This window comes from Triplophysa rosa, linkage group LG24 (genome assembly GCF_024868665.1).
Source record: "Triplophysa rosa linkage group LG24, Trosa_1v2, whole genome shotgun sequence".
Lineage (NCBI taxonomy): Eukaryota > Metazoa > Chordata > Actinopteri > Cypriniformes > Nemacheilidae > Triplophysa > Triplophysa rosa.
In genome coordinates this window covers 833935-861759 of record NC_079913.1, presented here as the reverse complement: position 1 = coordinate 861759, position 27825 = coordinate 833935, and the positions used below count along the sequence as shown (strand labels likewise).

The following is a 27825-nucleotide window of genomic DNA, read 5'->3' as shown; positions in this document are numbered from 1 at the left end:
GTCATTTGCAAGACCCCGAACACAACATAACTTTGCAAACGTGACAGTAAAACTTTGTTCAAGTGGCTATTTATTGCTTTATGTTCTATGGTGATCATTTAAGCATCAATATATGTTCCTGTTTTAAGTAGGATGTATATATCATCTCCGGTCACAACAAGTGCTGGCTCAGCTAGATTATCACAGCCAGACTGCACAACCATAAACAGAGTAAATAAACACCACCCACTCATCTAAATCCACAGATCTAAAGATCTAAAATTAATCAAAACATTACTGGAAACATTGACACAATATTGCATTACGGTACACTTAGAAATGAGATTGATTAACTATAAAATTGTCTTAAACTAGTCACATAAGATAAATAGTGTACACTTCAAAGTTACCCAGAAAACTTGTAATGCACAGAAGAAAGTCAAACGATGACAGAATGATCAAAGACACCTGATGTAAATGTTGCATTTACTGTGTGACATCTGAGATATGACAGACATTATTTATTCAGACAGACCAGAGAGAAACACACAGACAATACATTTGTTTTCATGGTGACTCTATTCTCTGTAATAGTGTTCAGATTGGTTTGTCCTTCAGGTTTCATGTTTGTGTGTAATGTGCATCTCCTACTGCGGTCCACACAGAAAGTAACTCACCAAATTATATTTTCACATTACACAACTGAGCTAAAACAAATAGCACAACATCTTTTAGGCTTCATGTCCACAAAACATAGTTACCAATAACCATTTTTAGGGGGATACACGGTATCTTCTCTTATCCATCTGCACCCGGCAAAAGTTGCCTAGCGGTGCCACACCAGTCGCATGGAGGTTTATGTGTTTATGCGGCATGCGTCAGTGTCACGTCAAGTGTGCGTTTGTGTGCTTCCGCCGCACCATCATAATTGTCTTTCTGCTCGTCTTTGTTCCGTCTGGCTGCCTCCATGTGACAGTTTGACTGTTCGCCTCAGTCCGCATCTCCATACTGATATATCCTGCGTAATATCAGCCCCTCCTCCGCGTACACTGGAACTCGGGAAAGTTTACTTTACGGGCCCGTATCCTCGCTAACATTAACAGATGCTGCGCGCTTGACATTTTGATGTCTCTTATTGGAGTCGCTTTGTGCTTCGGGGAATGACATGCCAGTGGCATCTTGTTTCGGCTTTTATTATTATTTCTTTGATTTTTATAGCTCGCTCTTTCTGTCGGGCACTCTGTGAAGAGACAGCAGGCCAGGCGCGCTTCTCCACTGATCAATTATTTAACATGCAAGCCATCGCTATAGATGAGAAACAAACACTTACAGAAATAATTGCAGGGGGAGACGGTGGAAGACGGATGAAAGAGATAAGGATAAGAGTTTATGGTAAACCGAAAGAGAGATAGTGCTGTCTACATAGGCAGCATTCTTCTAAGGGAACATGTTTTTAAGCATTTAATAAAAAATACACATATCTATTAATTGACATCTTTCTTGCACTTATTTTTTTCCACCTAGGTTGTTGCAATGCATTCTGGGATTGCCTCTCCATACTGCTTTAGAAATTGGCCAAAAAGTGTCCTAGGAGGCAGCACAATTACGCTGCCTACCTTTTGAAACAGCCTACGCGTCGGGAGCGCATCCGGGACGCCTAAAACGTTCAATGTGTAGGCAGCTCACTAGGTTTGGGAGCAAGAGAAACAGAAAAGAGTGCGTGTCTAAGGAAGAGGTGCTTCAACTGCAGGTACGAAAGTGAAATGAGCATTAATGCATTGTTTTGTCAGTCCTGGAGCATCGCTGAATGGGAGATAGACTTCAGTCAATGCCAGAACAGCCATCTGCCGAAATCCTCTGTGAATGCGCTTGTGTTAAGAGCTCAGTCCGGGCTCCATTAGCCACACACACACACACACACACACACACACACACACACACGCACACGCACACACACACACACACACACACACAGAGAGAGGATATGTGTTAATGAAAAACTATGTGCTCTATTATAAGACCCACTCTGACTGACTCTTAAGGGACTTTCTGTGGTGGATTAGAGCATTTTCAGGATGTAGGGCACTTCATAGGAGACTGTGCTTTGATTATGCATGACTGAAATAGGTGTTTCTGCGCGTGTGGCTCGGTTTGCTTACTGTGCAGTGTATGCTTTAGAGGTTAAAAGTTTTGTCCCTCGAGCGACCCAAGACTGGTATTATGAATTCCCATCTGAGCACGCTTTTGGAATTACCTTGTGGTGCTTTTTGCTAGTTTGAAGTTTTGCTGCTTTTCATGCTTTGGTACTACACAATATATCAAGTTAGTTTTACAAGTAATTTCAACTTACTATACCAAATGATGACTGTAAATATTATGGTGGGACTACGCCCCTTTTTGGCCTATAATTAAACAAAACTGAAAAATGAAATTGGCTCTAACGACAGTACTGTTGGACTGATTGAAAAGTTTGTGCATTAACACGAAAGATTGTACGTATGATTTTTGGCACATCTTGTTCACCTTAGTTTGGTGACAGCACAACCTATTGGTCAAAAGTTACAAGCAATTTTATGGTGTTTTAAGTGGTTTTAAATGGCTTTTGAATTGCTTTTCAGAAACTCACTCATCAGAAATGTCCACATACGCTTCCCTTTGTGTTCTTGTAGGGCTTGACCCCGTAATTGTTGCTTGCAGCTATATTAATACATTATGTCTCACAATATGTCAAGCAATTTCAACTTATTTTTATTAACTTACATCGACTCCATAGGAAGTTGAAATGACTTGTATAGCCAATTTAGTTGAACCTAAAAGCATAAGGCAGCAAAAATGTTTTGGTACAAATATGATTAACTAAAAGAAACTAAAAGAACAGGTCTGCTGCTCTGGTTTTACGTCATACATACAAATTTACTCTTAACCCCACCATGCATTCACCAAGGTTCAACTGAACAGATGAAAACATAATTTCCTACAAATGATAAATTAATATCAGAACATAAAAGATGTTTTTTAAATGCCATTGTCGTAGAGCTAAATGTATTCATTTGTACCAGGCAGAGGAAGCGCAGGTGGTTTCAAATAATGCTTCTCTACTTTTCTGCTTTGTATTTGCTTTGTATTGCTCATAATAAAATTGAGGAATTTACTCAATTAAATCAGAAAAGGCAAATTAGACCCACAGAGACGCACTTTAATTCTTTCACCTCCTTCCGCGCGTTCCATTTCTGTTTATCTCGTTTCCATTTCTCTTTGAACTTTTTGTTCATTCTTTCCGAACACAGTCCCTCCCTCTTCTTCATATAGTACTCTGTAAGTGATAAATCACATTGGCACATATTCACATTTATGTGTTTAAAAATAACATAATATAGTCTGCTTTTGTTTTTATATAAAGCATTATAATTACTACAGACCTAACCTAATTCCCAAAATAAAGCATTTTGTTTTATTCATGAAACTTCTATTTAAGATTTTAAAACAACAAAACATTTACTGTTTTTAAAAATCGCTTCCAATAAACATCCTCATAGAGATTTATAGTAGAAGGCCAAAGTAATGTTTCTGGCCTTCACAAATCTAACCAAACTTGTAATGCAATGTTAACATGTGCGTTCCCAAAACTCCAAAAATCCTCGCAAACCTGGCGTCTCCACATATATATTATTCTCAGAAGCAGTGGTGTGTCTCTTAGAACAGCTGGTCAGGATAATGACGGATGGCTAATGCTTCAGCTCGAGTGATGAATGTCACATATGCTTTCTGCCTCACACTGCCATCAGTTATCAAGATTCTATTAGGAGTCGTCTTCTTAGAGGACCGCACCCATCCCATACACCATCACATCGTGTCAAACGCCCACTGGAGTTCTCCACACTCCTACTCTAATATCCACCATCTGCTTTTCACACTCCAGTCTCAATGAAATCCAAATTGACCCTATTTACATTCCTAATACATGTTTCGATTGGACGGAGACGGCGGTGGACGTGTGTGTTACTGGGCAATTCCAACGTTATGGACGTGACATTTTGCGTTATGGACGTGACCTAAAAATGCTCAGAGAATGAATTTGTTACAAATATATTGAACCATCTGTTTATATTTTACTAAATCCTTGTTGATAGAGTCTAAACATAAAAAAATGTCAGTCTATGAACAAATTTTCTATTTTAAAAAAGGGAAATAAACATGCGTTATGGATGTGACAAAAAAGGACGTGTTTTTTGGGAGACGATAAACTTTGTAGGATTTCTGTGAAATAAAATGTACAATCCTGATTCCTGAAGCAATAATACCTAATTAATGGAGAAGGGATGCCTCTTTATAGAACGTAAAATAGTTATTTTATTTTAATTGTCATGTATCCATTTATGAGGAATATGTAGCGTTATGGATGTGACAATCCTGAAAATGGCACTTCCTATGAATCCTATGAAAAATCATGCACTAAAAATAAAACAAAAGCTTTACAAGTTTGAAGAGAGATCTCACATGGGTATTTGAACCACCAAATGTTAATATATGTGTTGTTACCAAAGTAAAAACTGTTGGTAAAAACTTTATTTTTTCATGGTAAGGTTGACATTTTCACGGAATTGCCCTACTGATAAACCGAAGACGTCCATTAGGGCTGTCACGATTATGAAATTTGACTGACGATTAATTGTCTAATAAATCATTGCGATTATGACGATTAATTGTCTGTTTTAGGGCTTTGACGATTATGACGATTAATTGTCTGTTATTGAGCTTTGACATTTAATTCTCATACATTTTTGATTCAGCGATTGAAACGACCATATTGTTCTGAATACAAGACTATGTTTTTTTATTGGAAATACATCGGAAAACATTGGGTCATCATATATTTAAGGTTTAGGCTTTTACCTGTCAATAATACAACCACCAAATACTTGTAAATTAAGTAAATACTATCAGTCATAGAAAAGCTTCTAGTCTGTTTTTTTCTCACTTGCAAGACTACAATAAAATTTGACTTGTGTGTTAGTGAAATTTTGGTAGACTGGTTTTCACACTGAGATTTGCTTAAAAACAAACTAAAACATACAAATTACCTGCAGTACAATTTAATATTATTTAAGTATGCAGATGCACTACAGCTCCCCCTAGTGTCTTCTATAGAGATGTGCAATAATTGCAATGATCTGAAACCATCGCGATGAGGTCAAACAATCGCGATGAGACGATTATTTAATAATCGTGACAGCCCTAACGTCCATTTCTCTCAACTTCCAGTACATAGTCCCGTAATGACAGAAGTACACCGAAACACGCACACTAAGCGGTCATAGATCATGGTCAACGCATGTGCTGTGTAATTTATTGGGACACTAGAGGTTACGTGGTGTCTTTCTCCATCGCTCTGCGGGGCACATTGTTTAGACACAACACAACAGCCTTTCACTTTGTTTGTTGTGCGGTGGATTTCTAAAGAATAGGGTAAAGAAAGTGAGAGCTATTTGAGGATAAAATGGAAAACACACACACACGCGCTGTCGCAGATGCCCTGTACCCTAGTTCCCGTTTAATTATGGACGTTTAATTGGCACATTGTAACACTGGCATTGACACTCATGAAAATGTTTTGAGGTCTGGTGGTCCTCTGGCCATCCGTATACTGACACCACACACACACACATGCTGTACGTATGGCCGTGTGCCAGGCTCAAAATGAAGCCAGTCAGTGTACGACCACTTAATGGAAAGCTGGCATTGATGAGAGAAAATGAAAGAGAGAGCTAAAGGGAACACACGCACAGGGGGACGACGAGGGGATAAAATAAGACAGATGAATAGAAATTAGATGAGATCTGCGTCTTTCAGCTCATTAATTGTTTAAGATATCCCTGTACTTTCCCCTTTGTGATTTTAACAGACTTCTAATTAGCTTCTAATTCAGGAAGTTTAAGCCTCGTGATCTTATTTTTTTAGGCATACGTAAGAAATGTCCTTTCATTTGATGTTTTTTTAATCTCTTTCTAAACTTACTGCGGTCTCAGGTTTCCTCACCCCAGACTGAATTGCAAAGCTAACTTAATGCAGCTCTAATTGTTCTGCGTGTCGAAAGTGATCGTTGGGACAAAAATGTGTTTTTTTCCGTCCTGCTGCTTTGCTGATAATTACAAAAGCTTGCATTCAAAGAAGGCGTAGTGGAAACAAAAGACAGACAAGATGATAAAGGAGATCTTCGTCCTCAGGCCATGTCTGCGCAGAGGTGAATAACACAGTCATTTAATCGGCCAATCAGAGAGCCTGAACGAGCCCCTTTTTTCCTCCCCGTGCCACTAACGTGCCACTAACTGGGAGTTTTGGGCGGCTGGTGGCAGCTGAAAGCACATCTGGGAGGTGGCTCTTGTTTTCAGAGCTTCGTCTGGCAACGGACCTAATAAGAGTTCAATTAAAACAGAAGTTCTTTGGGCGACAGCAGGATGTGATTACCCAGGAGTCATCGGGGTGTGTATATATATAGTAGCTGCTCCTCTTTCCGTGTATGGCTGCCGTTCTCGTGCCAGGACCTGAGGGATGATGAGGGAGGAACGAGGCATTATCACTCATTCCTCGGCTAAAACGCTGCCAGTTTTTGAAGTCCATCTGCAGGTGCCTGGCTAACGCAAATCTCTGAATCTGCAAAGTGCCACTTACAGTCCTTTTTGAGGGAATTCACAAAGAATGAGTTGTGACTGATGGCATTGCTTATTTGATATTTATTAGATTTTAGTGCCTGATTTACTAAAGTAAAGATGCAACACAGGTAACAAGTGTCCAAAAATCTGAATTCACTCTTACAGGCAGATTTGAATGATTCACCTTTTTTACAATTGTTGGATATTTGCAAAACACACGGACAAACATGAACGGTGACTAATAATAATGATTTATGGAAAAAATATAAATCAAGAAATACGGAGATATGAAGAGATCAGTGAAATGACACATTTAAACGCTCCACGCGTTGACGTGTCTGCCATTTTGATTTCTGTTTCTACAATTGTCTTGCGTCATTTGTAATTTTTTACTATATTTTTTAAAAGACATATATTTTTAATTTCATTCATTTTTCAGCCATTTTTATATTTTACTGCATTTTATATTTTACTGCATTTTACATTTTTAACAAAAATTTGTTTTTTTTTATTTTGTTCAACAAGTTTTCCAAGATGCCACAATATTGCACAGCTTACTTGCAAAAATGCTGAGATTTAAATTCCTAGAAAATAATGGGTAACCTTTGATGGTTTGTGTTTTATTTGGATTAACTCAATATTACCGATTTTTAATCTGTGGGATCTTTTTAATGTCATGTTAGCTAACGCTTTTCTGTTGTTATGTTAGTTTATTTATCAACTTGTTAGTGTTCATAGACTGGCTTTGACCGTACACGTAGCAGCCTACAGAAACAACCGGTAATGAGGCATCTATGTATATATATCTATGGCTCTTAAAGAGCTTGTCTGTGCTGAAGGCGTCACTTGATCATCATTTGATAATTTACTGCTGCTATGGTTATTAGAAAATGTGCATAAAAATATATATTTTGGCTAAAACTTTAAACCATTTATATTCCCTGGTTTTATTAACATAAAAAGGACACACTTTGCCCGTTTAAAGAATGACTTAGACTTCATTTTAATATGCGGCACTATACCAGCACAGTTAGTGCTTGGTTAAACTGGATTGTGGTTGGTTGTGCAGAAGTGGCTCTTTTCCGTCTGTATCTCTCTTCCCTAATAAGTATGTCTCTGATAGAGTTGTACCCGTGTTCGCGATTACCCCGCTCTTCCATAGTGCTTCAGGGAACAGACTCAACCTGGTAAGATCAAGGCATATATCAACTGCGGCGTATAGCCGTGAGATGAAAGGCAGGCAGAGGCGCGGGGCGCGGGTGCAGAAGTTCAGCCGGCCCGAGGCGCTTTCACGAGCTCTTGCCCATGCGGCTTTTAGCTTCACAGATTGGAGCTAACCTAAAGGCAGCGATCGGGTCCTTCTGCCTGCACGACTAGAGCAAATAGTCGGAGATGCGGAGGTTTCAGATGTAGATGGGACATGTGAGACAGTGAGGATTTAGGCTAATGAATCCATTCAGAGATACTTGTGTTATGCAGGCCAGGGCATAAGGAGGCAATCACTGTGTGATTGTGACCAATCGGAATCAGCGGTGGGGTGATCATTGCCAAAAATGGATAGTGAGAGAAAAACCCTCTTTTCCATCAAGGACTTTTTCCTAAACTTTGTGCCTGGCAGTCAAATTTCCTCATCAGGTTTTTGATGAGACTCATGGGCATATGCAGTGACAGGTTCATTTCTACAGCATCTAATTGCTTCCAGCTTTCGCTCAGCCAGGTCCCTCATTAGTGTGCATTTAGCAAAAATACAGTAAACCCTGGCAGCCGGTCTCGCACCCTACCAGCCTGATCAAATCATACTGTGCATTCAGATTCTGTGCTCTTTTAGCTCAAATATTAAGTTTTCATTGCATTAAATGATTTTTATTTATTCAGAGTATGTTCGTTTTTAGTCAGGGGTCATTTCTGGTATGCAGTACATATATTAAAGTCACCAATCACATGTCTTAAGAAAACAATGTAAACTGTTGATCCATCATTGAGTTCTTCATTTCCATCCTTTCAATTCTATGTCAATATGTTAGAAATATGCTTACAGACATCAATGGCCCTTAAAGGGACACTTCACCCCAAAATGAAAATTCTGTCATCATTTACTCACCTTCGAGTTGTTCCAAATCTGTATAAATGTCTTTGTTTTTCTGTATAAAAGATATTTGGAAGAATGCTCATAACCAGACAGATCTTGCCCCCCATTGACTCCCATAGTAGGAAAAAATACAATGGTAGTCAATGGTGCCCCAGAACTGTTTGCTGTCCTACATTCTTAAGTTCAACAGAACAAAAAAAATGATAAAGTTCTGTGAAATGTGAGTAAATGATGACAAAATTTTCATTTTTGGGTGAAGTATCCCTTTAATTATAACAAAGACTCTCAAAACTTTCATTTATAGTCTGTTACATTAATCTACTTTGGTCGAAATGCCACAATTATTTACATAACAAGTTGCACTGTATGTCCAGTTATGTCATATCTTTGCGTCCAGCCTCGCTGAATTAGAATCTGACCCGCACATTGACAAAAACCTCTCGATTTGAGAGTGGGAGGTTTGTGCTGTGAGAGACAGCGGTGAAATGAAAAGATTTCTCAAAGATAAGAACAGAAATAAAGCAGAGCTCCTGTCTGAATGACAGCTGATATAATGCAGTGAAATATGTCAAACACAGAGGAAAGACTCAAAGATGGGAAGCCAGATAATGTCTTCCTCCAGACATATACAATGACACACACTGTCTGCGTGTGTTTCATCAAACTTTGTTGAGGACTGACGCGAGCAGCAAAGAAGAGTTCATTTCAAGAAAGGAATTTCAGATATTTATATTTAATTATACAACATTGAAATTGAGTCAATATGAAATTGACCATGTATTTACTTTAATACAGCTCCTGGTCTTACCGAGTTTAACGAATTTGTGCATGTTATTCAAAAGAAAAAAGTCTTCATAATGTTTCTTTAATGTGAATGCATCTGATTACTCTTTTCATCTTCCTAAATCCAAGAGGAATTTTGTTACTTAGATTTCGCTCAGGAGATTTAATGGAGTTCTCAGTTATGTTTGTCTCAGATGTTTCTCTCAAAATGTATTTCTTAAAGGTATAGTTCAACCTCATGTCATTCAAAACACGTATATGATAAAAGATATTTTGAGAAATGTCTCGGAGGTTATGTGTCCATACAAATGAAAGTCAACGGGGCCCCAAACTGTGTGGTCACCAACATTCTTCAAAATATCTTCTTTTGTGTTCTGCATGCAGAAAGAAAGTCATACAGGTTAGGAGCGACATGAGTGAGTAAATTTATCTCTGGGCGAACTACCCCTTTAAGAGACAATTATTGACATAAAAATGAATTAATATGGATATCAACGCTCAGTTAAAGTAATCCTGAAAGAAATTTATTCGACTTTAAAGAGAAATCTGACTTTTAATTGATGTCTCTGCAAAATCTGAGCACAATGACACAATGTCGAGATCTTTATGAGTAAAATATATCAATAGAACAAGGAGACTTTAGTACAAGTCTCAATTTTTCTTATTCACAACTATAACCTGCTGCAAAAACTCGAAAGGCATCAGCCACCGACTCAGATTAGGAAGTGGACGGCTTCATGGAACCTTCAGTTATCCGAGGGCAATCGAGTCGATTGTGTAGTCCAGAAGAGAATCTCATTTAAATAAACAAACTGTTTATTCACTTCTTTTTTTATCCCACCATCTGGGGCCCCCCCTCACCGCGGTCCCTGCTTTTAGAGGACAGAGGGGTGGAAATTGGCACTAAGTGAAGAGATGGCATGCACGCTACAGAGGGAACAGTTTTAATTAAAATGTTTGCCCAGAAAATAATCTCCAGAGTAGCCCTGTTAATTATGACTAATGCCTGCAAAGGTAGCGCACGCAAACGACACACGCTCGCGCTCTGCGTGGGGGTGTTTACCATGGAAACGCGCACCGACGTTTTACCCCCCCTTAAGCGGAAGCGGGCGGCTCTCTTTATCCTTTTGTTCCTTGTTGAAACGGTTTGTTGGTTTGTTTGGCCACCCGGTGATGTGACTTTGTTGTTAATTGGGTCATTGCTTTTACTGCGGCGCTCTGACTCCACAACCCTGATGGGAAATCCCAGGTGGGTTATAGCGCAACACACACGCTGTCCGTACCTGCGCACAATCCCACACACACAGGCACATCAGCATTTGATCAAAGGAAAAATTAATTGAGGAGAATTAGAGGAGTTAAATGCTGATTAGGGTCTGAATTATGAATTCATTCTTGCTGAGACGTCTATGGATGAATTTATTATGTGGTTTATGGAGTCACCAAACAAACTTATTTTTTGTTAACTTCACATATCGTCTATGCAGGTCACTTATATAAATTAAGACCAGAAACGTGTATTATAGTAAATACAGTCATTTGTGAGTTCATGTTGACTTTAAAATCCCACAAGAGAAAGTGCAACAAAAACATCAATTGAACTCGACGTATAGAGGTCAAACCCACAACGAAAATGACCTAGTCAGCTTTCGAAGAACCTAAAAAACTATCTGAAACAGTATAAAAGGAAAAAGCCTCGGCGTCTGTTGTATGCGCAACATCTACTCTCCCGTTAATCTTTAATCTCCTGCTCAAAAACACAAATCCTAGCGGAATCCTTCTCCAAAGCACCTCAAATATTTATGCAACAGTTTGAAGTTGCTTCACTTTTATGAAATAATCAGACATGCTTTAAAAGCTACAGCACTGTCTTTCTATCAAGGGCGGCCAGGCGCTCCTTTCGTTTTTATGGTCTGTAAAGACAAGGAGGAAAAGAAGCGTCTTGTCTTAATAATAAAGTCGGTGAGCCGCAGATCAAACAGCGGTTTGGCGATACAGCAGATCGTAATGAACCGCGGCAGCAGGTCTGAAGTCAGACAGAGCCGCATGCGAACACCAGGGAGAGGAGCGCAGGGCGCGGGACGTGCTGGGATTCCTGATACCCCTGCGCATGCATGCGTGTGAGATCAACATGGCTATGAGGTGAAGACCGAGAGATGCACTTTAACAAACATCTGAATAACCTACATATCAAAATCCAAGGATTATTATTTAATTATTTTCACATGACTGTCAAAAAATGATTTGTCTTGCTGTTAAATGGATGGTTCACCAAAAAAAATCTGTCACTGTTTATTTACCTTCATGTCAAGGTAACACAAAAGAAGATATTTTGAGAAATGTCTCAAAATATAACATATAACAATGTTAGTCAATGGGGCCCCAAATTATTTGGCTACCAATGTTCTTCAAAAGCAACTGCAGAAGAAAGAAAGGCATAAAAGTTTGGAATGACATGAGGCTGAGTGTCACTCAGGGGTTCTCAACATAGAAATGAAGGGCGGAGTCCTCCAGAGACAGGTGTGTCCTCTAGACATACACCACCTGAAAGTGTCTCTCAACCGTTGGCAGATACATTAATGGAATGTAAAGACCTCGCAATGCTTTAAAAACAGATCATATATTCTACACTTACAATTTATTGTCAGGGCATTTTTTGTTTTAGGTGCATTAGTACAGCACAGAAATGGTTGGATTTGGGTGCGTGTAATGGCTTTTATGGGCTCTGGGAAATCATAAAAGTGTCTGCAGGGAAATGTGTGACTATTTGATGATTTTGATTTTTAAAGCAGATAGTTATTGGCTTAAACTAAACATCAGATGCTATTTATAAAGTAAAAAAATACATTGCAAAATATGGAATCAGGGATCTGTAGTCAGGCATCTTTTGAGTACAATAATAAAACAGCCATGATTTAGACAACACAAACAGGTTAAGACAATATAAAATACAAAAATAGTTCATCAGAAAAAAGAAATTTATACAGATTTGGAACAACTTGAGGATGAGTAAATGAAGACAGAATTTTCATTTTTGGGTGAACTGTTCATTTTTCTGCCTCGCTCCATAGACTTTCATTGTAAGTTAGTTTTTACAATTAGAGCTGTTCAGTCACGATGTCAATTTTTGTGTGCAAACCCTTGAAAGTTAATTCACCAGGGGTTCCCCAGAGAACAATGAAAGCAAGGGGGACTGGAGGGAACCAAGAAGCTGTGAAGGTTTAAACTGCATTCCAAATCACAGAATCCCTTTTAAATTCTCGATCAGTAGATACAAGAAACGTCTGTATAGAGAAGCTCAAGCGCGCAGATTCAAAGGTGGGAAAACCTGCCAATAGAGTGCTCCTGCAGAGCCGTGCAGGTGCGAATAGCCAAACACTGCCAGGCGACGCATCCGTTATAATGCGCGGAGCTCTCTGGAGAACGCGCGCACACACATAACCACATCCTGAAAAGCATCCCATTTCTTGCTTCATGAGTCATTGGAGAAATTATTCGCGGCACAAATATAGCTTACATGTTCTTTGTATCTCATTAGAGCGAACAGAAGAACAGAAACACTGAATAATTTTGATTTCTAGATGTTCCAGCTAATTATGTTCTTTGGAGACTGCCTGCAAGCAGCGGGGCATCCGTTTAATTTGTATCCTCTAAAAACCCCATTAAAACGAAACCAGCCGAAAAGTTCGCAACACTTTTTTTTGGAGATTGTAAAAGTGAAGCGAGGTAATTAAATGTAAAGTGGAAAGCGGTTCTATTTTTCTCAATATCATCTGTTGTATTTAAAAGGCAAACACAAACAGTGCTCCCCTTTAGAAGAGAGTCTCTAAATTTGCTCTCATTTTGTAAACAAACCAATTACAGCAAATACGCAAAATAAATATTGGTTATTTTTTCATTGTAATGTTGGAGACACTCAGAGATATTCATAAGAAGCATTTTTGGGTTACAGTAGATTACAAATAGTAATGCTTATAATCAATAACCATTAAAAATATATACATTTGAGGATCATTCAAAGATCTCATGTTTGAAAGATGAAGACGGATATCTTTGATATGCGCAGAAATGTGTATCTGCACACACATTCATATTAATGTTCATCTGTGCAACTGGAAGCTGTGTGTCTGCTGAAGAAGGGAGATCGGTTTAATTCAGAGAGGAAGACCAGACCTAGCACACGCACGCACGCACGCACGCACAAACCAACGCAACTAGCACGCATTGAGATTCATGCATTGACCACGTTTACATGGACGTCAGTAATCGAATGATTTGCCTTATTCTGAGTAAGATAATAATATGATTAAGGTGTTTACATGAGTTGCTTTAAGAATATACCCCTCATGTTCCCGTTTTACATGTTACACCACATAGTTGGATTAATGGCATACGTCATTACGTCCCTAAGCGACGCCGTTCGACGTTCCCTCCATAACTTCATGTATCAACAAACAGTTGGTCTTCGCCATGGTACCACATTCAGTGTTTGGTGTTTCATTTATTTTCTAGAATTGTTGGCATCTTTCTTGTTTCCCGTTCGGACCAAAAATGTGCTTTCTTGCTTGAAGCCATGTTGTTTGCCGTAAAACGAAACGGCTGTCCACTGCCGTGCGTGTGTGTAACCTGTCGCAAAGTGCCGCGGAAGTTCCTACGCGACGGTAATAGTGCGATTAGGAGTGTACATGTCTATACCACACTTCCATAATGCCACTAAAATAGGAGTACTCCACCCGTCTTAATTCCATTTGTGTTTACTACCTTTATGAGTTTAGACGGATTAAGCGAATCAAAAAACTCTGTTTACATGCTCCATTCTTAATCAGACTATTGTCTTAATCCTGTTAATATCGGATTATTGTTGTCCATGTAAACGTGGTCACTGTGTCAATCTCTCCGGTTGCTAATCTGATGATGGATTACATGTTGAAAAACCTGATGGGTTTTGGCAGAACATCTTCACTTTCCACTTCACGGACAGATAATCCGGACAAGACTTCACAGACTTGCAAGACAGTTTGAAGTTTGTCACCAAGGAAACCAATGAGCTGCACCTGCTGGCATTCAAACTTGGCAACAACCCCGACGAAAATCAATAGTACTGGCCAAATCCTACAGCCCAGCAGGAATATATCTTATAACTGAAAAATACACGTGCGAGTAAATATAGAACAGTATTCTATAGGACTGTATATCTTGTCAGCGAAGAATCCTCAATAAAATATCACATCCACTCATCCTGCGCTGGTTAGGTATGTTTTGTAGCATAGTAGCTGGTTTGAGCTGGTTTAAGATGGTCATTAGCAGGTCACGGACTGGTTTAAGATGATCATGTGCTGGTTCTAAGCTGGTCCTAAGCAACTAGCTCCTAGCTCAGGACCAGCTTGTAACCAGCTCAGGACCAGCACACAACCAGCTCAAACCAGCTACCATGCTACAAAACATACCTAACCAGCAAATGTTGGTTTTTTCAAAGAGTGATTTCATATAATAATAGATCAATGTCACTTTCCCCGAGGACATATAAAATCTGTTACATCAATATCTCATTTTAGAATCTCAGAACAGATGGCATGCGATGTCCAAGACCTGTTGGCATTCGGTCACACTCAAGTCTTTAGTATGTGAACATGCACATAAATTAATGGTCGCATTTCACTATTGAGTTTACTCCTGCAGATTTATGACTTGATAAATCATAATGGCGCTATGACATCATATTGTTCAAAGGTTTGATGTCATTGTGATGAAACAAGATCGCGCTTTTATCATAGAAACAAAAAACTGAAAACAAAACAAACAAACAAACTAAAAACTAAACCGTTGGATTCTCCAACACCATATGTACATAAAGAAATGGTTAAAACGTCATTTTCCCCCATTCAACATGTTTCATCTCACCTAAACTATGTAGTGTGCCATGACCGCCCCTCCAAAAACAGGTGCATGATGCCCTGTCTCATCACCCAGAAAACCCAGACAATATGTTATGTGTAATGACCAGCTGTCTGAGGACAATGGACATGCCCTCACAACAATTTATTCATCAAATCATTTAAGAGGATCAGATCGTCTCCATTTTATGTTGTCATTTTCTTACGCTTAGAGAACTCTAATTAAATTACACTGCTGAATAATGACAGATTGAAGCTAGATCAACTCATTATTTGTGCATATGTTTTTTACACATTTTCAATGATTTCTGTGTCGCGTGGGAGTCAGATACTTGCAGATAGATCATGCAGAATATGAGTTCAGGCTGCAGGAAATTAGATGAAGAGGGACCCGGTCACTTCCTCTGACATGTCTGTGCTTTACATTTACATTTACATTTAGTCATTTAGCAGACGCTTTTATCCAAAGCGAATTACAGATGAGGGAAACAAGCTTCACTCAGTTTACCTGCACTTTGAAGACACAGATAAAGTTTCTCTCTAGATCTGAAGAAGACCGCAGAGATGAGAGTCAAATTCTGACAGAAACTCTGACCGTTTTATACTGTATATATAGAAAAATCTAAATTTAGGGTCTGAAAAAATCACATATCAATAATTGGTGTCTTTTATCATTAATAAAGCTGGGGGAAGTTATATCACAATAAATCTTCATCCATAAGACGTTGAGTAATGACCACAGAATTATGTCATTAGTTTCCACAGAAGGTTCGGAATAAACTTACAATCGAACAATTGATACTGTTACTTAGAAGATGACAAGGACTCTACAGTACCTGTGTGTGCAATACTTTACATTTTAGATGACACCTTTTTTAAAAGGACCAAAATGCAATCTTTTCCTAGGCTGTGAGACAGGAGAGAAAGCCCAAATGATCTTCTTCTTATCTACTGTCAAAGCTCTCAAAAGCCTGACTCAGAGACGAAAAAGTACGATCTTTTTTTGTAACCCTCAGTACAGACTTAATGCTTCACAATATACCGGTATGTCAACCATGATTATCAACAATAATTCTACACATATGATAATATTGTAAACAATTCAACATCCATTTGACAAAGCATAAAAAAACATCTAAACAGACAGTACAAAAATACCGTTAACAGAAACCCGTTGTCCATGATAACCGCAAAGTAAAAATATGATATTGTGACAGCCCTAGTACAGACCACAGAGGTATTACCATATATACGTTTGTTTACATTGAATAGAGACATTTAAACATTTACAATTTACAGTGTTTGTTTCAACCTTTTGTCATATAGAAGCACACTTAAACACATATAAATAAAAAATGGTAAAGTTTGCTACAGTAGCAAACACTTTAATCCAAAGCGATATTTTTCTCATCAGTACGTGGCAGTCAAACCCATGATATTTGTACCACTAGCTCCATCATTTGAGCTACAGGAACAATTGGTACACAGCAAAGTCGCAAGTGTTAAAAAAGGTCAAATTCAATTTCACAGTGTTTTTTTCTATGCATTTGACAGACGCTTTTATCCAAAGCAACGTACATTGCATTATACTGTACATTTGTTTCTGAGTATGTGCAATCCCTGGGATCCAACCCATGACCTTGGCGTTGCTAGCGCCATCCTCTAACCACTGAGCCCCAGGAAAACTTGAGTTTGAGAGTGCGGATTACATATACACTGTGAGTGTTAATTTGACCTTTTTTAACACTGACAATTTTGCTGTGTTGTGCATGTCATGTAGACATCTGACAGCAAGAACGGTTCTGCTCAATCAGGAGTAAAAACTGTTGTAATGGTGTGTCTTTATCTGTTATTAGAAGTACAATGCACTGTATGCTGGTAAGAAAAGAGGATGGGCACCAGATTGGCTAGAAACTCAGCAGGGACCACACACCCTCAGGCTCTGTTCTGACACTACGCTGATGACAGACCTGAGATTTTTCGACATTTTTGGCATCGCGAAAGAGCCGAACAAAGAATGAGGGGGTGGGCTGGTTTCGCACGACTCCCCACGGAGTACGTCCTTAGCGCCCTAAGCCATGTTAAAAGTGGGAGGGTGAGACTAAACTTGGCAACCTGAGCTAAATCTGGCGACACTGAACGTTTCTTAGACAATTTGAGCTAAATTATTCTGCATTACACCCAGGCCACCAAACGGACATCGAAGTTAATTTTAAACATGACTTGTATATTCCAAGAGTTATGTCACAAACGTTTTGTCATTTGTATTCAGCACGCAATGACACGGTGACTATTGTTCTTTGGCCCCTGAGGCATTTCTGCGGTGAGGATGCTTTATATGTTAATGAAGGCAGATAGGACGACGTGTCTTGACCTTGCACATAAAATGCACCTTACATCTCATGCTATGGAAAACACTATTGAAATGAAGATTATTATTATTATGGTCGTATTTATATGAATAAAATATTAAAACAAAGATCAAAGCAGATCATTTCATCTCTTGTTTTGTCGAGAGTGTGATTTGAAGATGGTGAAACTACTGGAACCAACAACTTCAGAAAAGTGCTGCATAGTTTATATACCATTACTTTTAAAAGGCAGATACGCTACCAACTACATAAATATTTATTACACAGACTTTTACAGTCTGATTTCAATGAAAGTGAAGCTTTCATCTAAAGCTAAATATTTATTTTTGATTGTATTTTTATTATTAAAGTGGGGACTAATAAAGACGGAAAAAGCCTAAACATTTTGGTAGTTTGCGCACCACGTGTCCAACAGGACAGAGGTTTTTTTACTACAAACTTAGGTTAAAATGTATAAGACTGAAAAATAAAGTGTTTTCTAGGTTAACTGAATGCATTTTATTTGACCCTTTTCACTATTCTTAAATAACCCTTTTGCTTTAATAGTTTGTTTTGGATGATAAACTGCATGTGACATTTTTCAGAATTATATTCTCTCATATGAAGTCATCTAAGCTATAACTATAAAAAAATCAGCAACGTTTTGTTTAAAAGAGTTTGAGATGGAGTGTGGCAGGTCATCCAACAAGACAAGTGCTTCATGCATTTTAAGCCCAGCATCTGCTTAACAATAAAAAGTGGTTACAATTATTGAGGTCTGAAGATATTCCCCCCAGAGGACACTTGTATTCGTTAAAGATGACACCATAGCAAATAACAGCATTCGGTTTCCATACTTAAAGAATGGTTGCGTAAACAGAACAAGTCAAGCGCCTTCTGCTTCAGGATATGTTTAGTTCAAAGACAAAATGAAACGCCTTTGTCACAACAAACATCATTTCATAAATTAGCAGCATATGACTTTAATCAGCATGCATTGTTGCGGCTAATTGTTTTGTGTTTTTTCTTTATTCCAGCGGCATACGCAGTTGTTCCACCGCATTCCCCAGCAGCCGTGGCATCAAGTAGTTTCGCAGAGCACCAGACGGCACACCCCGGGATGTTTAACGCTGCTAAAACGCAGTAAACCGGCCCTTTGTTCGGCTTTAAAAGCACGAAACAGCTGACAAGTACATACAGTGTTTGTCATTTGCGAGATCCCTTCAGTTTATAAGACACGGAGAGATAAAACCAGAAAGGGCTGACAGCAGAGGACATCCGTGTGTGCGGCACAGAGAGAGAGATGTAGACTGCATGCACTACAAAGGATTGGGTGGATGTATACAATGCTGAAAAAAGAGCTAAGAAATGAGCGGTGAGGTGCGTCCAGTGATGGAAAGGATGACAGAGAGTCTTTAATGGCAAGGTAAAAGCCTGCCTGGAATAAATTACCTTCCATCCCGCAGGATTACTCGTGTAATTATTTGAATGAGGGATTTCATTAGGATGTGCAGAGGTGTGGAAGCGGGAAGGAGTGAATTGATACAGGAGCGAGGACAATTTTACCTTCGTAAATTAAGTTTTAGCCACGTCCACATAATTGATATGAAATTCAGAGCCCTTTGATTAGAACAAAAAGGTGCGGATATAATAATGTAGGAGTCGACTCCTCTCTTACACAGATGCAGAAAAAGACACGGATAAAAGAACGGCAGGGTTGGTCGGAGGAAGAACACATATCCCGGTGATACGGATAGGTTTCAATTTAAGGAGAATGAGAGATTGAAGGAGAAATAGGACATTATGGTGATAGGTACAGGTTCTAATTTAACGTGTATAAATGATACTTCACAGAACAAAAAGAAGCAGTTTCCAAGAAAGAGACTTATTTCTGCTCCAGAATTTCCTCAACACCATAACTCCAGTTTGGATGACATAAAAATTAATCGACCCCCCCTTAAAAAAACAAAACCTGCCAAATAAAGAAAAATTAAGATGTATTTTTAGCACTAAAATACAATGTATTAAAAAACGACCCACAGAATCTGTTTTGAAATTCAGAACGACATGCTGGGTAAAAATAACTCACAGCAGCAAACCAGATGCAACATCCTATAAGAAAAGGCCCACAAACAAAAAACTAAAAAACGGCACAAAAGCACAAAGTTCGACCTTTGACCAAATGCAAAACAAGAGAAGAAACGGCAAGAAACCCTTTAAAAACCATGAAAGGGACGAGACAGAAATCTGTCTGCTAGACATTCACTCATCCCTCCCTCGTTTCCAATATTTTTTTTTATCTCTTCGATCCCTCCGTCCATTCATTCTTACTTGTCCTCGGGCAAAAAGACGGGAGCAATTGATCGCACATGCACACGAGTCTGCAGACGCACACACACACACACACACACACACACGGCACCATAATTTCTTCGATTTGTTCATTTTTATTCATCCATTTATATGGAGAAGATGAAAACCCTCTGCACATCTAACAGAAACGTCATAGTAGGCCTAACGCCACACACAGTTAATGCTGAAGAGCTGTAAAACACAAGGGAATAAATGATCGCCATGAAAAATGTTAATAAATTATAGCGGGGATCATGTGGATCAAAGTGCAACGTTTTACTGTTACGCGAAAGGGCACTTTTGCTTTGACATGATGAGGAGGCACATTAAATGAAGAACTCTTAAATATTAGACCTTAAACAAACACTTCAAAGTACTGTAAAAATTCACACAGTTTCAATAAAGGACTGTTTGCTTTAAAACACACTCACAGTTTTACACGTATACAGTAAATCGAACAATAAAAATGCATGAATGGCAATTTTTAAAACATTACATTCCTGATTAAAGACGACAAATTTCTCCCAGTGACATCCCGCATGACCCCAGAGTTAAAAAGCGCAACATATAACAAGAGAGAGCAGATATAGCAGAGAGGAAAAAGCAGAACGCGAGAGAAATGTTAAAGACCCTGAACAAACATGTTTGCACCATAGCACTGTTTTCTCTGGGTACATCCAGGAGTTGAGGATATTTATGAGGTCCATTGAGGCTACAAGGTTACAAAGTTCATTCAATAAGGGCCAGCCAATGAGAAGAAACCTTGGCTTCCCATCTTCAGCATTGATTGGCTTCCATGACCTTATAAATTCACGCGATTGTCACGCCGATTCAAGTGCAACGCAAATTCAGAAAAGAGTTCAAAAGTCCATTACGAGGTGGCGAAACACCACTTTTGTGTTCGAGGGCGGCACGGCACAAGATGGATGTAAATTTTCTTAGCATATCCAAAAAGCGCCTCTCCCGCCGGTTTTTATACAATACACAGAATCCGTATATGAACAGGGACCCTGATTGGATGGATGGGGAAGTCGGTTCAATCATGAGCTTCTGGGATTGGGCAAGTCAAAAACGATGGGCGCGTTCATAGGCTGGAAGTTCACCGTGCACGCAGAGGCATTAACAAATGTGGTGGTCCCATCGGTCATCATGCCGTAACCTAGCTCACACAAACACAAAGCACAGATATCGCTTGAGTAAAACAAAATTCATAATCTCATGCTTTAGTGCAGGATGTTTTTGTAGCAATGAATTTATAAAACAGCAGTAACAATTGATGAATATGTTTAAATTGCAGATTTCACACAAAGCCCTGAACATGCATAGATCATTATATAGCATTTGCATTGCTCTCTATCATGTTCAAACTTATTAACGGCATATTGAGTGCAAGAACTATATTTACAGTGCATAAGAATGTGATCTAGTTCTTGCAATAGAGCTGTCAGAAGGCAAAGCACCATGGGAGAAAGCATGCCCAGCTAACCTCAAAACAGGGCGGATTGACATGACAGTATGAGTAAATATCTTTGAGATTACAGCATGCATGCATGGCGCCTATGATTTATGAATATCAATTTCCTTCTAAGTTCATCTAAGTTACCGACTGTTTTCATCTTTGTGTGTTGTATTGTGTAAATGTCAGTGAGTATAAGCTACCTTCATGAATGTGTCCAAATACATGTAGTTTGGGCTGAACTCTCCTCTGGACTGTGTTCAGTAGCTCCATACAACCGACACGCTGCATCTTTCTGGGCACCCAATCCAAAAAACCTGTGAAGGTAAATTATGCACAATGACATCAAACTGCATTGACAGTAGGGCTGCAACAACTAATCGATACAATCGATAATAATCGATAATGAAATTCGTTGTCAACGAATTTCATTATCGATTAGTTGGTCTGTGACGTAACTTGCGAGCTGCGCAGTTATAAATCAAGCGCATCTTCTTCCCTTTTAAAATTACCGTTTTAGATGCGTCTCTCCGTGCAGCATGAGCTGCGCAGTTTTAAATGCAGACGTGTCTCTCCGTGGATGCGTCTCTTCGTGCAGCGCGAGGTGCGCAGTTTTAAAGTCTTTTCAATGTTTTTCATGCATCTCTTCAAGCTGCGCAGTTTTAAAGTTTAAAGGGGAGAGGTGTTTAAATGACAAAATTAAAGATTATATTAGTAAAACCCAATTTGTGGCGTTTGCACTATGCAAAGTACATAATAGGCTAAATACCCTGATTTGGTGGTTTATTTAGTTCAGAGGTGGGTAACGAAGTACATTTACTTGAGTACTGTACTTAAGTACACTTTTTGAGTATTTGTACTAAAGTATTACTTTTTCTGTTTACTTTTTACTGTACTTCACTACATTTGAATGACAAATATCTCACTTTTCATGGCACAAAAAAATGATTTCCTTGGCCGACCGTCCCCTCGCTCCCACGTTTGGGAGAGACTATTGTCAGTTGCTTCTAATATGACACACATGAATCAACTCACCAGGTGTGTTAATTATAGAGACATTCACAACATTTTGGGAGAAGGCTAATGAGTTCAGTTGTGTATACTTTTCCCATATCTGATTTAGTCATTATAAGCAAAAGATGTAATTACATTTTATCCGATTAATCGATTAATCGAAAGAAGAAAAAAACAATCGCCCAACTAATCGATTATCAAAATAATCGTTAGTTGCAGCCCTAATTGACAGAAACATAAGAAAACAAAAAAGAAGAATCTGAGATCGCAGAATTAACACTGACAGAGATGAAAATCGAGGAGTTAAGGGGTGTGTCTTGAAGTCCAGTTCGACAATCTCAAAGTCAGTCTCTAAGAGGCAGTCATGAGGTCAGAATCTTAAATTTAAGACTTATTTATTTATTCCAATGATGCATAGATAGAAACCAGTCTCAGCCGGGAGGGCCAGTTCTCCTCTGACGCGTTATGCTGCAGTCAGTGACTTTTGAGAAATAGTTACTGAGTAAATATTTATGATTAACAGGGAGTAAATGAGTACCTTTTTATGATTAACAGGGCTGCACTAACCACTGAAAACTGATTTTGGTTGAGACTCTTGATAAATAAACTGAATAAAAAGCCCAATAAGAACGGATACATACTTTGGACAGAATTTGGAGTCTCACACTCATACAAATGCAAAGAGACACATTCTCATGAGACTAAAGCATGTCATTTTCAAAGTCCAATTGTTTTAAACCGTATGCATCTGTATGCAAAAACATCTGCATATGTGTGTGTGTGTGAGGATTTTATTATGAGCAGGGGGATTGCAGCGCTGAGAGAAGCGTCTCACTTTTACATGCTTTAGCAGTCTGCTGTAGCAACTCCATCTGCCAAACCTCAGAGCAAAGGAGTGCGAGTGTGTGTGAGGATAAAGACGAAATAATGGGGAAGATTCATTACAATGTGCCTTGTGTGTGCGTGCGTGCGTGTGTGTGTGTGTGTGTGCGTGTGTGTGTGTGTGTGTGTGTGTGCGTGCGTGCGTGCGTGCGTGCGTGTGTGTTGTGTGTGCGTGTGTGTGTGTGTGTGTGTGTGTGTGTTATGATGTTGGTCTTACCCAGAGGAGGACAATGTGTGAGAAGGATATCCGTGGAATCTGGGATTTGGTTCCACTTGTCCAGTAGAGCTTGTCCACGTGGTAGATTAAAACCCCAGCCGTAGTACCACGGTTGCCTGCGTGCACACACACACAAAACATCGTAAAGGCCTGCTGATGTTTGATCATAGCAACCTTCATCTTCTCTTGTTTTGTACTGATCTTACTGCTGATGAAGCTAGATGACATTTCCATTAGGATCTGTATGTGGGGAATGTGCATGTGTGACATCATATAACTATGATGATAAAATTGCAGGAAAGTGAAGTCCATCACGAGTAGACATCACTTTGATCTGACTTTAAAGTCTTTTAGAAGAGGAAAAAGTTGAAATTGGCCCAAACATAAAAAACTAAATTCACCAAAAACATGTTAAAGCCATGGTCTAGTACCAGCAACACCACATCATCTCCCAGGCTGAAACTTCAAACCGGACGAAGTTGTTTCTTATTTCCAGCAGGAAGGCTAGATAATCACATCTTATACATTGAATCTAACCCCAATGCAACTGCTTAATTATGATGGTTATAATTAGAGACGCACCGATATATCGGCCAATAATCGGTATTGGTCAATAAAAGCAATTTTCACACTCTCGGCACTAGTTTGACACACATCACCAGTTTGATGTTCAATTTTAATAGTCATTATATGAATTGAAAAGTTCAAAAATATTACATCAATCTTCAGAATTGGTATCAGCAGATTTCACTCAGAATAATCGGCTGGAGAAATTTAGTATCTGTGCATCTCTTGTTATAATGGAACAAATTCCCCATCACAAAAGATGGAAGAAATACACACTGAATTGAGAAACTGACAGAAAGAGTATAAGGTAGAGCGAGCGAGCGAGAGAGAGAGAGAGAGAGAAAGGATTTGGGGAGGGGCTTATGGTCCATCACTTTTTTTATTGCAGATGCAGCTTGAGCGACGGTATAGAAATTAACATGTCACTAACAATCTGTCCCCAGATCCATCTTCCTCCGCCGTGGTGGATTTACACATTTATGTGTGCGAATATCTTAAAAGAAAGTGTGTGTGTGTGTGTGTGTCAGTTTACACATGAAGGTTCCTTCGCCTTAGCGTGGATTTTGTAATTTATAGAGAGCAGTCACTTGAAACGTTTACTTTTTATAGTCTGCTTGACGCATCGCTGTCCCGAAATGCAAACATACGCGCGCACACGCGCTGAAGACTTTGAGGAGCTATCCAAAGCGGCCCTGGGCTCCATCATCTCAGTAAGGTCAAGAGGGAAGCAGCGGCTAGCGGGAGACGAAATCGGATTTTCATTTGATTATCATTCGAATCGCTTCTATCATCAGTGTCGAAACATTTATGATCAAACATCTGAAGGCCCGCAGACGGCGTCTGATTAATTCTCATCTCTGATCTTAAAACATGCAAAATGGCCTTTGCATATTGATGGTGCTGTTTAAAAATTCATTTGCATCTTTACACGGACGTCTCAATTATATGGGATTGGGAAAAGGACTCTTTATTGGTGTCCCAAACAGCCTTTTACTAAGCGAGCAGATAGGGAGCTTAATAAACGGATAGAGAGAGAGACGTGTGTGAATACTAAAGAAGAAAGGAAATCCTGATTGAGCGGGGACATTGTGAAAGTGCTTTAAATGGCTTAAAATACAAGCGTGTAATCCAGAAACTATGACTGTTTATTAAATGAGATTTTGATCAGGCCAGAGGATTAGACAAACACATGTAATTCACTTAAGTGTGACACAGAGCACCCGGTGCGCTGGATGCACTGAACCATCTGTGTCTTTATCATTTCAGATGTTGTTTTTCATTTGTCAAGGTGGATCAAAAAACTGATGTTTGCTTTCCTGTCGCTTCTCCCATGATGCCACACCACCACCAAAAAGAAGAAACAAAGTCAATTAGATGTTTACAATTTCCAGTCTGAAAGAAGTGACGTTAAACAATATGTTCGTGTGTAAAGTTGTTTTGAGACATATTCAGAAATATAGTGAAACATTTTCAAAAACTGACATGAAAGACATTTCAAATGCGCCTCATGATTGCACTCTAACACATAAATTGACCAAAACATGTTTTGCTTCTTTGGATGTAATCATGTTTACATGTTTCTATGAGGGTTAGGGACGTATATTAAATATTAGACATTCTAGTATGAAAAACACTTACACAGCTTCTACGGTTTGCGTGTGTATGTATAAAAGCTCTACCGGCCGAATGATATAGATGCAGTTTTGTCATAAATGTTTAAAAGGACGTCTGTGAGGAAAAGGCTGTGGGGCGGCTGTGCTTCAATATTTCATCCCATTGGTTAACTTCAAGGTTCTTTGAGGAGAAGAAGATGAGACTTAAAAGAAAATCTCTATTTAAAATGAATACATTAACAATTCAGAGAAATGTGAAATCAACTCTTGCCCCTGGTGAGGTGACGCATATTGAGCAGAAATATCAAATTTATGTGCTGGAATGAGAGAGAAATAAATGGAGGTCATAAAGCAGAAAGGCAAGAAAGTATCATTTACGGGTCAGAAGAAAGTTTGTTAAATGAGAGCTGTGTGTTTGTCGACAATTACATTCACAAATTATGTCCCAAAACCTTGCCTACTGCAAAAGCAGCATCCTAATGATCATTAAAGCTATATGATACCTTAAAGGGCCCATCGGATGAAAATCGAAAATTTTCTGTGTTAAAGTGCTATAATCGGGTCATCGGTGCATATAGCAACCCAGAAAACGTGGAAAAAAAGAGCCCATCTGCAAGCATGTGAGAAATCGAGCCGATCCGATTTCGCTCCCCTTGTGACAAAAGGGGTTCTTATTATAATATTACCGCCCATAAATCTGCATGTTTACACCCACTGCATTGCCATGGCATGCACTACACCAAATGACAAAGATGTCAGTTTTAAAACAAACTGTGCATTGAGGCACAAAAACGCAAGGTAGGCTATAGCCCAACAAGATTAAACTAAATATAAGATAAATATAAAATGTCATATGAAAATAATAAACAGCAAATTGTTAAGGCTTGTTCAGGGCAAATTTACAGAGCCCCGTCGAATATAACGAAACGCTGCAAAGTAAAATTTAGCCAGTATTTTTGCAACATAGCCTAATTAGCCTAAATATTTTTTCAGTAATATGATGTACAAAAATGTGAGTTTAAAAATAAGTTTATCGTTTAACGAAATTTGAGAAAAGTTTTTTAGCATTTAGATTTTGTAACCATTTGGGAATAAGCTCACGCAGATCGAATGAAAACCCCGTTAATAAAGCAGATTGCACATAATGCTATAAAAACCATTAATAAACACTTGGGACTGTGGCATTTTTTGGGGATCAGTGGTCTGTGTGAATGGGGTTTAAAACATTTTGGGAGGTGTTACCAGTGGACCAGCATTGGGAAAAATTACATGCGTTGTGTCAACCCCCCCAGACGGAAGAGGGGTGGGGTGCACAGTAACTCATTACCATTTAAGGAGACATACACCAAAATGGTTTGCAGTGAGTATAGGTGTTTTTGACAGGGCAAAAAAAGTGTTTTTAAGCAAAATATGTTACAGACATTTCATGAAGACCCTAATAAATCATGCCAAAATGTTCATCCGATGATTCCTTTAAATGGGACCTTAATAAGCAGCTCACTAGGTTTCAGAAGTGAGCAATACATGGACTTACATACGTGTAGACGTACACACACACACACACACACACACTGTTCAGCTGTTCAACATCCTCACCTGTGGCTGATGTAATTAAAGATGCTGGTGGTATCAAGACCCTAATTAAATAGGTGAATGTATTATTATTATGTATGTGTGTGTGTGCGTGCGTTATGTGCTCAGCATTGTGAATAATTAGTTATTAGATTTTTTGACACTGACCCAAAAGTGCGTACGGAGCAGGAGAGGTTGGCAATCTGTAGGAATAAGATGTTGGATCTCTGAGGAGAAAGTGATACACACACACACATAACCTCATTAAGAGAGGCTGTTTCAATTAATAGCTTGTGGGTCACAGTGGTCCACTGAGAGATCTCAGCACATAGGAAGTGTTGTCAACATCACACAATTGCTGTGATACCTCTGATATCATGACATTGTTTTTAAAACAAGAATTTTA

The 27825-nt window shown here is 38.9% G+C and overlaps 1 protein-coding gene across 1 annotated transcript in view; it reads right to left on the bottom strand.

Annotated features, from left to right (window-relative positions):
- Nucleotides 1–20144: 20144 nt before the first annotated feature.
- mpped1 (metallophosphoesterase domain containing 1) overlaps nucleotides 20145–27825 on the bottom strand; it is a 31281-nt gene continuing 23600 nt past the window's right edge. Inside the window, exons 5-7 of the mRNA XM_057323524.1 lie at nucleotides 23668–23783; nucleotides 21758–21871; nucleotides 20145–21257 (exon numbers count right to left, since the gene is read on the bottom strand). Coding sequence (XP_057179507.1) covers nucleotides 21139–21257; nucleotides 21758–21871; nucleotides 23668–23783 — 349 coding nt within the window. The 3' untranslated portion in view covers nucleotides 20145–21138. The remainder of the gene's footprint in view (nucleotides 21258–21757; nucleotides 21872–23667; nucleotides 23784–27825) is intronic.